Source organism: Mus caroli, unplaced genomic scaffold (assembly GCF_978045245.1).
Source record: "Mus caroli unplaced genomic scaffold, Mus_caroli_1 scaffold_13, whole genome shotgun sequence".
Taxonomy (NCBI): domain Eukaryota; kingdom Metazoa; phylum Chordata; class Mammalia; order Rodentia; family Muridae; genus Mus; species Mus caroli.
The window spans coordinates 114,493,931-114,509,863 of NW_028227268.1; the positions used below are offsets into that span (position 1 = coordinate 114,493,931).

At 41.0% G+C, this 15,933-nt stretch overlaps 1 protein-coding gene across 1 annotated transcript in view; it reads left to right on the forward strand.

Moving 5' to 3' along the window:
• Pkd1l1 (polycystin 1 like 1, transient receptor potential channel interacting) overlaps positions 1-15,933 on the forward strand; it is a gene marked incomplete at its 3' end in the record, with an annotated part of 141,644 nt that overhangs the window by 49,088 nt on the left and 76,623 nt on the right. The window contains 5 exon segments of the mRNA XM_085829334.1: positions 1,552-1,694; positions 3,220-3,340; positions 7,165-7,276; positions 13,838-14,036; positions 15,084-15,140. Coding sequence (XP_085685460.1) covers positions 1,552-1,694; positions 3,220-3,340; positions 7,165-7,276; positions 13,838-14,036; positions 15,084-15,140 — 632 coding nt within the window.

Consider the following 15,933-nt stretch of genomic DNA (forward strand, 5'->3'; position numbering starts at 1 on the left):
GAACCAGGTAAATGATGATCAATTACTGTCCTTCTTGTATATTTGATTTTTGGCTAGATACCTGAGTAAGTCAGCTTCCTTGCATATATTTAATCACAATGAGGTATCATTGACATTCTTCTGAGTGATCAGTGTGGACTAAAACTTACCCACAGAGTTACCTTGCCCAGAGAGCCCCCCAACTCTTTCTGCATTTTTATGACTAAATCTGAGTGCACTTTGGGGGGGGGTAACTTCTAAACATTCCCTTATTTCTGGAGACTTACAGTCCTACTTAACAAGTGTGGAGGATTCAGTCAATATCCTGGATTGACTATCCACATTTTTGCACTGCTTAGAGCCCACCATGAGCCAGGTATAGTGGCCCAGCTGTAGTACCAGTAGTTGGGAAGCAGAGAGATGAAGATTGCAAGTTCAAGGCCAGACCCTACCTCAAAGCAAAAATAGATAAGCAAAACTAACTGTGCACTTCCAGTTCTGCCTCTTCTGTTTGTATCTACATCATCCAAGGAAGAAGCACAAGACAGGTTGTTCTCTACTAATTCATAGAGAGGCTCTTTTGGATTCTCACTGCTGCTGGGAGCCTCTGCTGGCCCTGTCCAGATACTAAGGCCTGGGTCCCTGCTTCTCCCACACAGACAGTGCTGGCTTCTGTTAAAATGGATGCCTTTTGCTTTTCAGTTGCTCATGTGATGCTCCTCTCTCTACCCCCGACCCTCCCCACACACACATAGCCTTTCTTAATTGAAGAGATCCCTGGGATTCATCCCATAGTCCCAGGGTCCTGTTCAGTGTCCTCTGCTATCTGAGAGACTTGAGCTCAGGCTCTAGGTGTCTTGCTCAGCTGTCTATCACTCAGCCCCACAGCAACTTTCTAACAGCTTTGCTTTCCTGTAATCTCCCCATCACACATGGCACCCTGTGGCTATCTTTTTCTGTGTTATTTGGGGGAAATACTCTTGTCCCTCTGTCTCTTTCTTAACTTGGTATGCAATTCATACACACAGTTGTTAGCCAAACCCCATCTTCTTCTCCAGGGATATGGCTGATCATCACAGCAGAACTAGTCACTCTATCCTCTTGGATTTGGCTTGGGTTAAAGGGCCTATTTTCTGTAGTTGACATAGTCACATAACTGTTAAGAAAGGAACACAGGCAATGTTCAACCTACTGGAGGCTACATAAACAGTCCCCACAGGACCAGATGAGGAGTCATGCAATGTGATAGAGAAAGCTCCAGCCCAGAATTTATCCTCAGAATATGCTACTTTAAAAAAAATACAAATAATAATAATCAGTGTAGACTGATTGATAATGCAGAAAGTAGACATGGTATTTAATTACTGGGGAGTAATAACTATGCCTGTTGTTATACAGCTGCTCAGAATTTTTAGGGTGATCTTTATAGCACATTCTAGATACAAGCTGAGGACATGGGAAATTGTGTTTGTGTGTGTGTGTGTGTGTGTGTGTGTGTGTGTGTGTGTGTGTGTGTATTCTCCACTATTACTCTTTATCCTGGCTGAAATATCCACCCTGTCTTTCTCTTAGCTTCAAAGGATGTCTTACTGGGCAAGGCTCAGCTCTACTTAAGGGTCAACCAAGCTCCGCAGGACATGTCTTGTCAGGTGCGACCCCACCATGGTATGGAGGCATATACCATCTTCAGTGTCTTCTGCATGTCAGGGAAACCGGTATGTGAGACTCTTGAGACCCCTGTCCTGAGGAGGGCAGGCAGCCACAATTCTTGGGAGTCATGGGAGCTCCTTACTTGGTGGGCTGCAGGGATGAGCCTGTCCTGTAATATGGGAAAGTTTCTCCTGCATGAATGGGGGCCTTCCCCTACTAGTGAGAGCAGCTTCCTCATCAGAAAAAGAGGATCCTTGCAGGGGTTTGCCAGGAAGTCAGGAGGATCTGCTGCCCATAAGCATACAAGTAGGGGGTGGGAAGCTCATCCTGAGTCCTAACCCCATCTCCATGATGTGGCTCTGACCTACACTTGATCCTTTGTCCTAATTTGGGCAATGAAGAAATCATTGTGACTTTTTGCACAGGGTCTTGTGAGGCTTTAAGGAGAATTGGGTGTGAAGGGATTAAGGCCACCTTTGAGATCAGGTGGCAGCACAGTAGGAGGCTGTGAATTTTCAGTCACTGTCCTCTGGCTATGGACAGAAGCTACCTGCCCCGGAGCTGTTCTGCTCAGGTTCCGTCTCAGAAACCTGCCCTCATGCACAGAGAAGTAAGGCCTGGGCCTTCTGTGAAGGCTCAGTTCCTGGGACCTCAGCTTCCAGCACAGGGCATCTCCATGCCTGCATCATGCCTATCTGTGGAGAGCTGAGACACAGGACTGCTGTCACTGCTGTGAGGGTACTATAAAAGTCTGATTTGCAACTGTTAGGGAAGTGGTTCTCAACCTTTCCAATGCTGAGACCCTTTAATATAGTTCCTCATGTTGTGGTGACCCCATCCATGAAATTATTTTCATTGCTACTTCATAACTGTAATTTTGCTACTATTATGAATCATAATTAAATATCTGTGTTTTCCAATGGTGTAAGGCAACCCCTGTGAAAGTGTCATTAAACCTCAAAGGGATCACAACCCACAGGTTGAGAACTCTTGTATTAGGGTGTCTAAATGCCATGGACTCCTCAATCCATGGCAATCGGACTCCTCAATCCATGGGAATCAGGGGTTCCAGCAGATGGGCATAGAGTCGGCGGGAATTGGGGTAACAAACAGACTTGACACAAGGGAGTGTGGATCTGAATGTAACTTGTCAAATCAAGCAGCAAGCTTTTTATACAGAAGAAAATAGGGAAGTTAGGTGACACACCGGCAGGGTACAATGTTTTATGTAAGGGATCCTTACATAAAACAGAGGAATGCAAACAGGAAGAACTGGCAGGCACCAACTAGGTTAAAATTCAATGTTAACAACTGGGAACAAAAACAGCCCCACCTAAAGTCAGCTTAATCTTAGAAGCCAGGGGCAAGGGCTTTGTGTCCTTGCCATAGTTCCTATTCTAGTCTATTGTATAGTCCACCTTCCCCCTAGGCCATTGTAAATACTTGTTTGTGTGTTGTATTCAATTTTCCTTCCTTTTCTTTCTTTCTTTCTTCCTTCCTTCCTTCCTTCCTTCCTTCCTTCCTTCCTTCCTTCCTTTCTTCCTTTCTTCCTTTCTTCCTTCCTTTCTTTCTCCCATGATTGGATCATAGGACTTTCATTATGAATTTCGTTACCGGATAGGAAACACTTCCTCACACACCCTGTACCGTGGACAAGACACCCAGCATTATTTTTTATTGCCAGCTGGTGATTCTTCAGACAATTACAAAGGTAAGTCACAGAGCCCAGCATGTTACTAGGTCTGCCTACATCTCTCTCCAACCTTTTCTCCAGCTTCTAAAAACTATAAATAATTTAAATGGCCTAGAAATTAAAATAATCTATTCACCTCAGTGAATATAGGCCTGTTACCTGTCTTTTAATATAGAATGAATATTAAAAACATCATCAGCAAATTGGGATTTTTATATCCTAAATTTATTTTCTTTTGTTTGTTTGTTTGTTTGTTTGTTGTTGTTTTGTTTTTTTCAAGACAGGGTTTCTCTGTATAGCCCTGGCTGTCCTGGAACTCACTCTGTAGTCCAAGCTGGCTTTGAACTCAAAAAGATCTGCCTGCCTCTGCCTCTTGAGTGCTAGAATTACAGGTGTGTGCTGCTATCACCTGGCTTATATCTTAAATTTCAGTCAAAATATAGATATTTCCCCCTTTAAAGTTAAGAAAGCATTTTCTCTCTGACACTTTTCCCATATCCTCCAAGTAGAAGCATTTTCTCTTGCTTCTAGATTCAAGTCACACTGAGCAAACTTCTCTGACAATGTTTCGCTAAGCTTTGTTATGTTCGGATTAACGTGATGATGCCTTTGTATTTGCATGTGAGCTTGAGTTTTCCAAAGCCAAGGAAACAGAGTAACCACCATAGTGGGCAGTGCTGAGTGGATAAGGGAGATAACTCTTTTAATACTAAAATTGCATTCACCTGCTTCTGGAAATTTTTTGCATAATGGCTACACATGCCAAGTACCCCCACCTCTTGGTGGTAGCCAGAAGGTCATCCTAAGAGCTGGGTCAAAATAGAATTTGTTTTAGACAAGGATGCTCAACCTCAGTAAGCATCCCTCTTATGATGCACGTTACATTAACAACTGACATGGTCCCTTTCCTGAGAGCCGCATGCAGGGGCATGAGTACCTCTTTGCACCAGACAGCCATAGTTAACAGGCCTAGACAGATGTATAAATATAAAAGTTTCTCAGCACCATGTTTGAATGAGGAATATTTTGACATAATCTATAGAACCAAACTTTAGGTCACAGGCCTGGGACATTATCAATTAAATGTTGCTCAAATCCTTCATGTGATATACACTGCTAACTGTCATTTCATTAGATTCCCGGTGAATGCCTGAGTTCACAATTACAACAGAATAAATATGATCAGCAAAGCAAGCCTAAATGTAGTAGAGCAGATGTTTAATGTTTCTCACCTTGTCCCATCCTTTGCATGAGTGAAAATAGCAGTTACTACATCAAATTAAATTAAGTCTTACCTAAAACCTATCCCTTTTCTCCCATCCTCTCTCTTGATTCAGAGCATATTTTCTGTGGTGGGGGTACTTCTTAAAACTGGAACTTCCAGGGGTCCACACAATCATAACTGGCTCAGAATCTTGGGGGAAAGGCAGAGCCCAACATTTGAGCTTCCCAGAAATTGGAATTTACATGGCCAGTGCCCGTGTCCTAAGAAGAACTGACATCCAAGTTAAGTCTCCAAACTCTAGTACTGGATTTAAGGTTGGGTCTCCTATATACATACTCAAGGTTCACATGTATGCTGCTCTTCCTGTGTGGTACACACAACTGTACATGAGGCTATCACCTAAACGCAATGTCACCAGCAACACTCCTCATCATACTTTTGAGCAGTGGCTCTCAACCTTCCTAATTCAGTGACTCTTTAATACAAACCCTCATGGTGTGGTGACCCCCCAACCATAAAACTATTTTGATGAAAAGTAAGTATCCGATATACAGGATCTCTGATATGCTATCCCCAAAGAGGTCAAGACTCACAGGTTGAGAGCCACTGCCTTTGGGCCTTTGTTACATGAGAGGATTCCCAGGTCCATCAACTAGCCATTTCTTGCTAGATATATACAGATGTTTTTATGTAAACCTCCCCTCAGATTTCTTCTTTACCTTTTCCTGTTAAATCTGTCTCTATCATTTAGGATCTAAGTAAAATATGAGAGTCTGGACTACATACCCCATGTCCTTGGTACCCCATTTCAGCATTCCTTATGTTTTCCGTGGACAGGGACACTCTGAGGGGTGGGGTGGTCCTGCCTTCCATGAATGGATAATGATTTACCCCTGCCTCCAGCAGCACATGGTGACATCACCTGCCTGTCTGACCTCTATGATAATGAGCATTCACTGGTCTGTCTGTTCTCTATGACTCCTCCCATCTCCCTGTCTAATGAACATTCTGGTCTGTCTATCCTCTTTGACACTCACGGTCTGATGAGCATTCACTGACCTTCTTTTGGTGCTCAGATGTTAGGTTAGGCTGTAAGATCTCCCCAGAAGGGCAAAAGAACCTTTAGGTCTTTTTATGTATTGTGTTTTGTATTTGAATCCCTTGTAAACAAGCCATGACCATGGGGCAGGAGAGATGGCTCAGTGGTTAAGATGTACTTAGGTTAGAAAAGACCTGAGTTTGGTTCTCAGCACCTAGATCGGGTGGCTTACAACTGCCTATGGCCCTAGCTCCATGGGATCTAGTACCTTCTTCTAGCCTCTAAGAGCACCTACACTCACATGTACATAACCCTGACACAGACATACAGACAAACACATAATTACAAATAATTTTTCATAAGACATAAAAACCCTCCAAAGTACCATTCAGCTGGTCATGTACTCCTGGGCATGGGGCCTGCCCTTTAGTGTGGTTTGTATATCCAAGGAGATTCTGTTGAGCTCATTTCACCTTAATTTCTCTTTTGCAAGTTTTCAATTGGAGATAGCTTTTGAGCTAGAAATGGAGGCTTATGTCCACCTCCCCTCTCAGGGCTGAGATGCATCTGGCTTAGAGCCTCGCAGGTCCTATGCATGCTGCCATGGTCTCTGTGGGTTCATATGTGCGACAATCCCTTTGTGTCTAGAACGCCTTGTTTCCTTGGTGTCTTCTAGCCCCTCTGACTCTTCTACTCTTTCTGCCTCCTCTTCTGCTGGGCTCCCTGAGCCCTGTGGGGAAGGATTTGATGGAGACATCCCATGTAGGACTGAGTGTTCAAGGGTCTCTCACTCTCTGCACATTGTCCAGTTGTATATTTGTTCCATCTAATGTAGTAGGAAGCGTCTCTGTACGGCTGATCAAGACACTGATCATTGGGTATAGCTTTGTCTGGGCATTCATCTATCTTTCTTTCTTTCTTTCTTTCTTCCTTTCTTTCTTTCTTTCTTTCTTTCTGTTTTTTTTAACTTTATAGATCTTTTGATTACATATTATGGTTTCTGGTTTCGTGGTTTTATAGGATATCTCTATGTGCACATGTATATTTCTCTGTCTCTGCATCTATATGTATTTCTTGTGCTTTTTCTTTGACTTTTTTATATCTGTTCATTAGTTTGTTTTTCCCTGTTCAGATTTTTTTGTTTTTATTTTTTCTTATTCTTTTCTTTCTTTCTTTTTCTTTTTAAAGGTACCTGTTTCCAACAAAAGAGAGCTAGGGTGTGAAATAGGTGGCGAGGATCTGGGAGGAGTTGGGGGAATGTCAACTATAATCAGAATATATTGTGAGAAAAATTCATTTTCAATCAAAAATCATTAAAAGCAAAAAAGAAAAAAAAAAGAAAAGAAAAAAGCCATTCCCACCATAACTCATGGTTTTGCATAATTCCCAGTGATCTATTTACTGGTTTGCTGGTACCCTCACTGTGTATGATGCGAGAGGGAGAACAGCTTGCCTGAGTTTTGCCAGCACCCTGTACCCTGTCACCATCACCTATACTATTTTGCTGCTGTTGATGTGTAGACTCTTCTCTGCAGCTGTGTGTCCAGGATGACCCTCCTCTGTCATCTTCCTTCACAGTCATTGTTTCAACTGAGATCACAGATGGCCAAGGCTCCAAGGTGCAGCCATGCACTGTGACAGTGACTGTGCTACCCCGTTATCATGGAAATGACTGCTGTGACAAGGACTTGTAAGTAATAGGTTGCAACACAGACACCCTACAAGAGAGGTCGTCATCTCTGGAGAGATGACAAACAGCTACTAAAAGAACAACAGTAAATTGGCCTTCTCATGCTGAGCAAAGCGAGGTTTTCCCACAATCGGCCTGTTAAGTACCACTTGCACAGAACTGTGCATGTGCTTAACGCCCACGATTCTTTGTCTTTTTAAAGCATGTTTTAAACCATGTTTTGTAGCTGAGTAATATTTACTGAAATGCCTCACTTTTTTTACACATCAGCATGTGAAATTACCTATATTTTGTCTGTAGTAAGTCAGTGTTTTAGTTGGGGTTTATGGTTGTGAAGAGACACCATACCTCTGCCTTAGTTAGGGTTGTATTGCTGTGAAGAGACACCATACCTCTGCCTTAGTTAGGGTTGTATTGCTGTGAAGAGACACCATACCTCTGCCTTAGTTAGGGTTGTATTGCTGTGAAGAGACACCACGACTCTTGTATAAGATAACGTTTAACTGGGGATGGCTTACAGTTTCTCAGTTCCATTATCATCAAAGCAGGAAGCACGACAGCATCCAGGCAGACATGTGCTGGAGAAAGAGCTGAGAGTTCTACATCTTCATCTGAGGGCAGCCAGGAGGGGACTACTTTCCAGGGAGCTAGGAGGAGGATCTGGTCTCAAAGCCCATTTCCAGTGACAAACTTCCTCCAACAAGGCCACACCTTCTAATAGTGCCCCTCTATGGGCCAAACAGATTTTCCTGTAAGTTTTGGTGTGGGTGAGCATTTTTATTTCCTGGAGGTAGACTCAGTGGGTCATATGATATTTCTTGCTAGTACTTCAGCAGCATGGCATTGGTATTTCCACCAGTGCTGGATGAGGTGAGATATTTTCCTCTGTGCTAACTGTGTTGGGAAACTGAATTCATTTGGGAAGAGGAACCCTAAGATAAGAAAATGCCTCCATCAATTGGCCTGTAGGCAAGCCTTGGGGACATTCCCATGATTAATGATTGATGTGGGAAGACCCAGCCCACTGAGGGTGGTGCGCTACCCCCACCCTGGGTAGATTAGTCTTGCATCAACTAAGCAAGCAGGCTGATCAAGCCATCTGGAACAAGCCAGTGAGCAGTGTTCTTCCACAGCCTCTGCTTCCGTTCCTGCTTCCAGATCCCTGCCTTGACTTTCTTTCCTGAATTTCCTTCATAATGGAAGCTGTAAGATGAAATAAACCCTTTCCTCTTCAACTTGTTTTTTGGTTAATATTTTATCACAGCAACAGAAAGTAAACTGGGACAGACCTTAAATGTTAAGGTTTGTTTCTTAAGTCTCATTTCTTTTTATTCCACAGATACCCTGGGTACCCCTCCATGACAGTCTTATGCTGCCTTGACTGCTGTAGTTTTGTGATTTTTTTCCCCCCATATTAAGTATTGAACCCAGGGCCTAGTTCATGGAGGCCAAGCACTACACCACTGAGCCACATATAGTCCCTTGTCGTAAATGTTAAAGCTGAACTCATTAATTTTTATCTTCTAACAGTGACTCTTCAGAGTTTTTGTAATTCCTTTTGGCTTCTAATGTCAGCTTGTGGATTTCTGTAAAAACGAAGCAGAGCATGCATGGTGTGGCCAGCCTTGCTCTGTCTTACTCTGCCCCTCCCAGGACTGTGTGCCAGGGCTCTAGACACCTGCTGAACAGGATATAAAAATCAAAATACAGTGAAATCCCGCTGGGATTTTCATAGGTATTCTGTTGAATCTTTAGGCCAGTTTCAGTAACAGAGCTCTAAGCACGATTAACTCCTTCAGTTCATGGATACCTCAACTAGATTTCCATTTTTTCAACAGTGTTCTATAAATGCTAAATATATATATAAACACTTTTCCTCCTCCTCTTAGAAAGGACTTTATTATAAAGCCCAAGCTGATACTGAACACACTTTGTAGTCCAGACTATACTCAAACTGTCAATCCCTCTGCCTCAGCTTCCCTTTTGAGTCAACAGGCATATGCCATTATGCCTATCTGCATTTCATTATTTTGATATTATTACAAATGGAAATGTTTTCTTAATTTTAGTTTTGGATTCTTTATTGTTAGTGCATCGCAATAAAATTGCTTCTGTATATCGGTGGTTTATGTGTGGCTACTGAATATGGGCAGTAACTTGAATTTAATTTCTTTAGATATTTATGTCATATATTAAGTAACAATAGTTTAGTTTTTTTTAGTGTACCTTCTGGGATTTTCTACATATAAGCTCTATCATCTGTAAGTGCAAATAGCTTTACTTCTTTCTCCCAGTCAGGCTGCCTTTAATTTCTTGTTCTTCCTTAGCTAGAACATCAAATTTAATGATGAGCTGAGAGACAATAGTAGGAATCCTGGTCTGCTTTCCTGCTTTAGGGACAGTACTCGGCCTTTCAAGATAGAGTATGGCATGAGCTGTGTGATTTTCACAGTTATTTATTACTGGGTTGAGGAGAGTCTATTCTGCTCCTACTTTGTTCAGTGCTTTGAATCATGGGAGCATGCTGGGCTTTTTAAATTCCATTTCTAAACCTAATGTGATTATGTGGTTTTATTTTTCATTTATTCTGTGAAGATGTTACTGTCATTTGGATTTTTTTTATCTTCTCTGAAAGTATTAAGGTTTTTCTTCCAGGAATCAAATTTATTTCAAGGTATCAATGTAGAATAAGTCCAAGACAAGAGGGCTTTCCCCTCATAATTAGGATCACTAACCTTGCAAAAGGGGCTAGGAAAATCAAGCTAGCCCCATCTTAGCTCTCATCTGCTACAGTGTGAGACCAGACTCTTCCCCAAGAACAATGAAGCATAACGCTGCCACTTTGAGGGAGAGAAGAGCCCTCACCAGATATAAAACTTGCAGGTCCTTCATCTTCACATTCACGGCCTCTAAAATACACAAAATGAATTGTCTCTTAAGTTAAAAAGGTACAAATATTTTGTTCTAACTGCACAAACAAATCAAGACATAAGTTACAATCGGGCATTAGTTTTTGGATGGAGTCAATTTTGCATTTCAGGAATAAATCCCGTGTGCATCTAATCCTTCTCAGGATTGCTGGACTGGCGGGGGGGGGGGGGGGGAGGGCTTGCTCTCTTTGAGAAGCTGTGTGTCTCTATGCTTCAGAGATACTGGCCTGTAGTTTTCTTTCTTGGGTTGTCTTTGTCTGGCTATGGTATCAGGGGAAGGCTTGTCTCAATCAACCTGTAAATATTCTGAGTTGTAATATCTGGAAGATTTTGCGAATGGCAGTTACTAATTCTGTAATGATTTGATAGAAACTGCCAATGAAATCATTTGGGTCTGGAAAGGTCTTTGTGGGCTTTTATTAATTTAACCTCATTATTTTTTGTTGTTGTTTCTTCTTGAGTTAGTTTAAGTCGCTTGTTTCTTTAGGAATTTTTTCATTCTAGTGTATTCTCTAGTATTTTTGTGGACAGGATTTTTTAAGGGATAAATACTGTAATAGTTTTATATCTACTTGGCCAGTAGTACTTTTTTTTTTTTTTTTTTTTTTTGGTTTTTTCGAGACAGGGTTTCTCTGTATAGCTCTGGCTGGCCTGTAACTCACTTTGTAGACCAGGCTGGCCTCGAACTCAGAAATCCGCCTGCCTCTGCCTCCCGAGTGCTGGGATTAAAGGCGTGCACCACCACGCCCGGCTCCAGTAGTACTTTTTAAAAGTGACATCTCTTTATTTTCTCAGCCTACTCTAGGCCCTGCATTGTCCCTCATCAGATAGTGTACATTTGACTCTTTGAGGAATTTCTTTCTTTCCTCTTCGCCTCTCTGTTTGTCTATCCCATCTATGCTGGGGTTTTGCCTGGTTTGATCTTGTGTAGGTCTTGCACAGCCGTTGAGTTCATGATTGTGACAGTCATGCCATGCCCAGAAGACAGCATTTCACAACACTCCTCCCCATCCTCCAGCCCTTACATTTTTTTGTAATTCCTCTTTCATTGTGCTTCCTAAGCCTTGGTGGTGCCATGGTTAACATAGATGGGTCAGGGCTGAGCACTCACCTTCTTCCTCTTAGCACTTTGACCGATTATATATTTGTAACTTTCACCTTTCTGATGGCTTGACCCATTTTATCATTAGAAAGTCTTCCTCTGTGTAATTAAAACTTGCTCCTCTCGTGTTTATAGCCTGATGTAAGTATACCCATTTCCGTGCCTTACGGTAGCTGCCTGCATTGATACCTTTTTCTTTCCTAAACTTTCAATCCAGTTTTGTTCTTGAACATAACTTATTTGTCCACTACGTAAAGACACTTAGGTATAATTTTGGTACAGTCTTATCTCTAAGTTTTGACTGGCATGGGTTCAACATTATCAACACATGGCTGAGTTGTTTATCACTTGCTCTTCTACATCTTAAGATGATTCTGTTCTTCTTTTTCTCTTGAATGAGTATGTTATAAGGTGCTACATTAACATCTTTTATCATTTTAAAATATTTTCTAAGGTTTTATTTAATTGTTGCCCGAGGTCTTACTATTTCCATCTTAAGTTAATAAAAGCTATTACAGATAGTTCACTTAATTTCTATAAAATACAGAAATGACACTCCTATGTGGCTCTATTTCTACTTACTTTTTGTGGAAATTTCTATCATAAATATAGATCCTATATATATTACAAACAAACATACAATACAATGTGTGGTGGTTAGTGCTGTCAGCTTGATAGAATCTATAGTCACCTGGGAGATGGGCCTCTTGTTAGGTCTGGGAGAGATTTATCTTGATTACATTAATCAAAGCGGGTGGCCTGCCCACTGTGGGAGGCATCATTCCCTGGCTGGGAGTGGAACAGCAGCAGCTTTCATTGTGCCTACTTCCTAATTGTGGCTGTGTCATGAATAGTTGCTTTAAGCTTTTGTTTCTTGTTTTTTTTTTTCCCTCCATGGTGGACTGTACCCTTGAACTGTGAGACAGAATACATCTTTTCTCTTTAAGTCGCTCTCATCAGAGCAACAGGGAAAGAAACTAAGACACAGTGCTATAATTATTATTTTATATAGTCTACTATTTCTTAAAAAATAGAAAAAAGGAAGGATGTAATGTACATCAGAGGCAATATGAGGTATGTTAATTTTTTCCTTGGTTGCCTTCAGTGGATTCCACTTGCTGTACAGGATCATGTCATCATTCCAAAGATTCATCCCAGATTTCTTTTCAGGCTGTGACTATTATAGCACACCCCATTATAGACTCAACCATGCATTTTATATACATTTTATGTGAATTTAAGAAAGGAAAACTATAATTTGTGAACTTGCCATCCAGCATTTCTAAACATCTCTGCTCATTCTCCTCCTCTCTTCCTGCTCATTGCCCATCATCTCTATTGTTCTATCTCCAATTGTTTTTCCCAAATTGACTTTTCAGACTCCGCAGTGAATTTCATTATTGCATTATACCTTTAGCTCTAGAAATCTCATTTGATTTTATAGCAAATTTATAGCTTTTCTTTATTGGTAGTCTATATTTGATTAGTCACCATAATACCTTTATTGAATCTTCAAAATTAGTTTCCTTTAGTTCTTTGAACATATGATTTCTGCTTTGAAGTCTCTGACTCATCCATCATTTGGGTCTCACAGGAAGTTTCTCTTGTCTGTTATTTTCCTGTGTTAGATTGAACTTTAAGTTTCTTTGGTAGTTCCATAAAATGTCATTGAAAACTGGATCTTTTATATGTGTTTCTCGGGGTATGGGCCCCTCTTCCAAGGTTTTACTCTGGCTGTTTGTGTTTACTTGGTATTTTGTATGTATGTTTATTGACTGCGAAACTCATTTTCCATAACTGTACAATCTGTGCTGTTTCTGCTCAGACTCATTTGTGTGGTTCTATAATTTGCTTCCTACAGTCTTTAGTCATTTGCATGTCATCTGTGTTTAGTATATGATTCATTGCTCATCAAGCAAATTTATTTATTTGGAGTTTGTTTTACCTTTGGAAATTCAGGCTGAGTAATTTAAGCAAATGATGTCTTGCTGTCATAGAACAAGGACAGTGTAGAGTAAGGGTTGGAAGAGGTGTTGGCCTTATGCACAGAGCTCAGTCCAAGACATTAATGTCCTGTTCGTAAATAAGTAAAATGCCCAATTATTAAAATTTGAAGACATGAACTTGTGCTCTTACACTCAGCTACAAATATGTTGTCCATTTCCACTCTAATATAGGTCTATACACTATGAGCTCTTAATGGTTAGGCTACCTGCTCTACCTCCGGCAGCTCTAGCTAATGTGTCTTTGGCTCTGAGCCACATACTTTCATTTGTTGTGATGCCTGTATGTTGGTTAGCATCTGATTGACATCTTGTGTGTTTGCAATTCTAATCAAAGGTGATGTGTTGTTAGGATTTTGGTATCATGTCTCATTGTGTGTTTCAAGTTTCCCTAGACAGACCACCTGTCCCTCACATCATTCTCCTTTGGTTCAGACCTACTTAAGAACAAACTCCATTCCCCCTTTGGCAGAGTAAAGTTTTACAATGCCATCATATCATAATCATAGTTCTATGTTTTCATCAGATATAACTCCACTCTGGAAAACCTGTCTACTCTCCAGCTGGCAGGAAGTTACATGGAAATCAGGAACTACATTACCATGATCACTGAGATCCTGAGCCGCTTGTATATGGAGAGCAGAAACACTTCTTTGTGTGGTCAGTGGTCACAAATACAGGATGTATTAATATCTTCAGCATGCAAAGTACCTTATACAGATCAGGTAATGGCCCTGAACATGATTAAATCGCTGTCTATACACCTAGATAGCAGCAGAACCTCTGAACAGTAGGCTTTTCAGCAAGGGCTATTGCTCAATCCAGGCCAAAAAATGGAAAAAAAAAAAAAAAACAGGTATGCAGGCAGCTAGGCTCCTGCGAGTGCTTCTGCTATATAACAAAAAAAGCAATACAAGTCAGTTATCATTATATATAATTCTCCTAATGTTTCTATGAATAACATGTTTATAATTCTGATTTTTTTATTCTGTTAACAACCATAAACAAATGGATACAGCCCAAATTCAAGCAATTTCTTTTTCATAAACATCATATTTTAAGTTTTAAAAGATTTATTTATTTTGTGACTATGGGTATTTTGCCTGTGTGTATGTCTGTGTGCCACACACACATACCTGGTGCCCATGGAAACCAGAAGTGAGTATGAGATTCCCCTGGAACTGGAATTACAGATGGTTGTGAGCCGCCATGTGGGTGCTAGAAATTGTGCCTTGGTCCTCTAGAGGAACAGTACACTTAATAAGTGAACCATATCTCCGGCCACAAGTACAACTTCTTAGTAAATGGCCATAAACTCAAAGGTCTTTACATAATTTATGCAGCTTTGCTTTATAATGGTCATGAGAGGACATTCATGTCTACAAAGAGCATATTTTTTGTTTCACTAGAATTACAAGATACTCTTCCAGACCTAATCATTTCTTTCCTCTGACATTTTCTCTGCCCCTTCTTCAAAGTTCTACCTTGTTGTGTCCCTTTATTCCAGCTTCTATTATTTCAGTTTCTTACAGGGTCTAGGGAAGGCTCATCAGAGGCACAACAGAGTAATGCTGGACTAGAAGGAAACTTTGAGACAAGGTCATGGTCTAGAAAAACACAGTATATGCTCCATTTCTTTATAAGCAAGATGCATTTAAAATAATATTGAGTCTCTCTCTCTCTCTCTCTCTCTCTCTCTCTCTCTCTCTCTCTCTCTCTCTCTCTCTCTCTCTCTCTCTCTCATTTGTTGCTGGCTTGTTTCTGCTGTTTAGGAAGCAATAATGGATTCTATTCATATATTGAGAGACCTCATAAGCTTCCCTAATAAGGTAAGTGCTACTTCTTCCTCAGAGTATTTCCCTGGATTTTGCATAATTATAGAGACCATGATTAGAACTTGATGAATGTACTATTCAGAATTATATTTTGACATTGAAATTAGAGTCATTTCTAGCTTTCTCTCCTGGTAACCTCCTCTTGCTTCTTAGTCTTAAATCAATGGGATAATATCAGACAGTGTATTTCATAACATCATTCCAATCCTCTCTCAAGTGCTGCAAATTTCCAATTTCTTTTTTTTTCTATTTTTTTTAATTAGGTATTTTCTTCATTTACATTTCCAATGCTATCCCAAAAGTCTCCCATCTCCACCCCCCCTTCCCTACTCACCCACTCCCACTTCTTGGCCCTGGCGTTCCCCTGTACTGAGGCATATAAAGTTTGCAAGACCAAGGGGCCTCTCTTCCCAATGATGGCCGACTAGGCCATCTTTTGATACATATGCAGCTAGAGACACGAGCTCCAGGGGGTACTGGTTAGTTCATATTGTTCCACCTATAGGGTTGCAGACCCTTTAGATCCTTGGGTACTTTCTCTAGCTCCTCCATTGGGGGCCCTGTGATCCATCCAATAGCTGACTGTGAGCATCCACTTCTGTGTTTGTTAGGCCCCAGCATAGTCTCACAAGAGACAGCTATATCTGGGTCCTTTCAGCAAAATCTTGCTAGTATATGCAATGGTGTCAGCGTTTGGAGGCTGATTATGGGATGGATCCCTAGATATGGCAGTCTCTAGATGGTCCATCCTTTCATCTCAGCTCCAAACTTTTTCTCTGTAACTCCT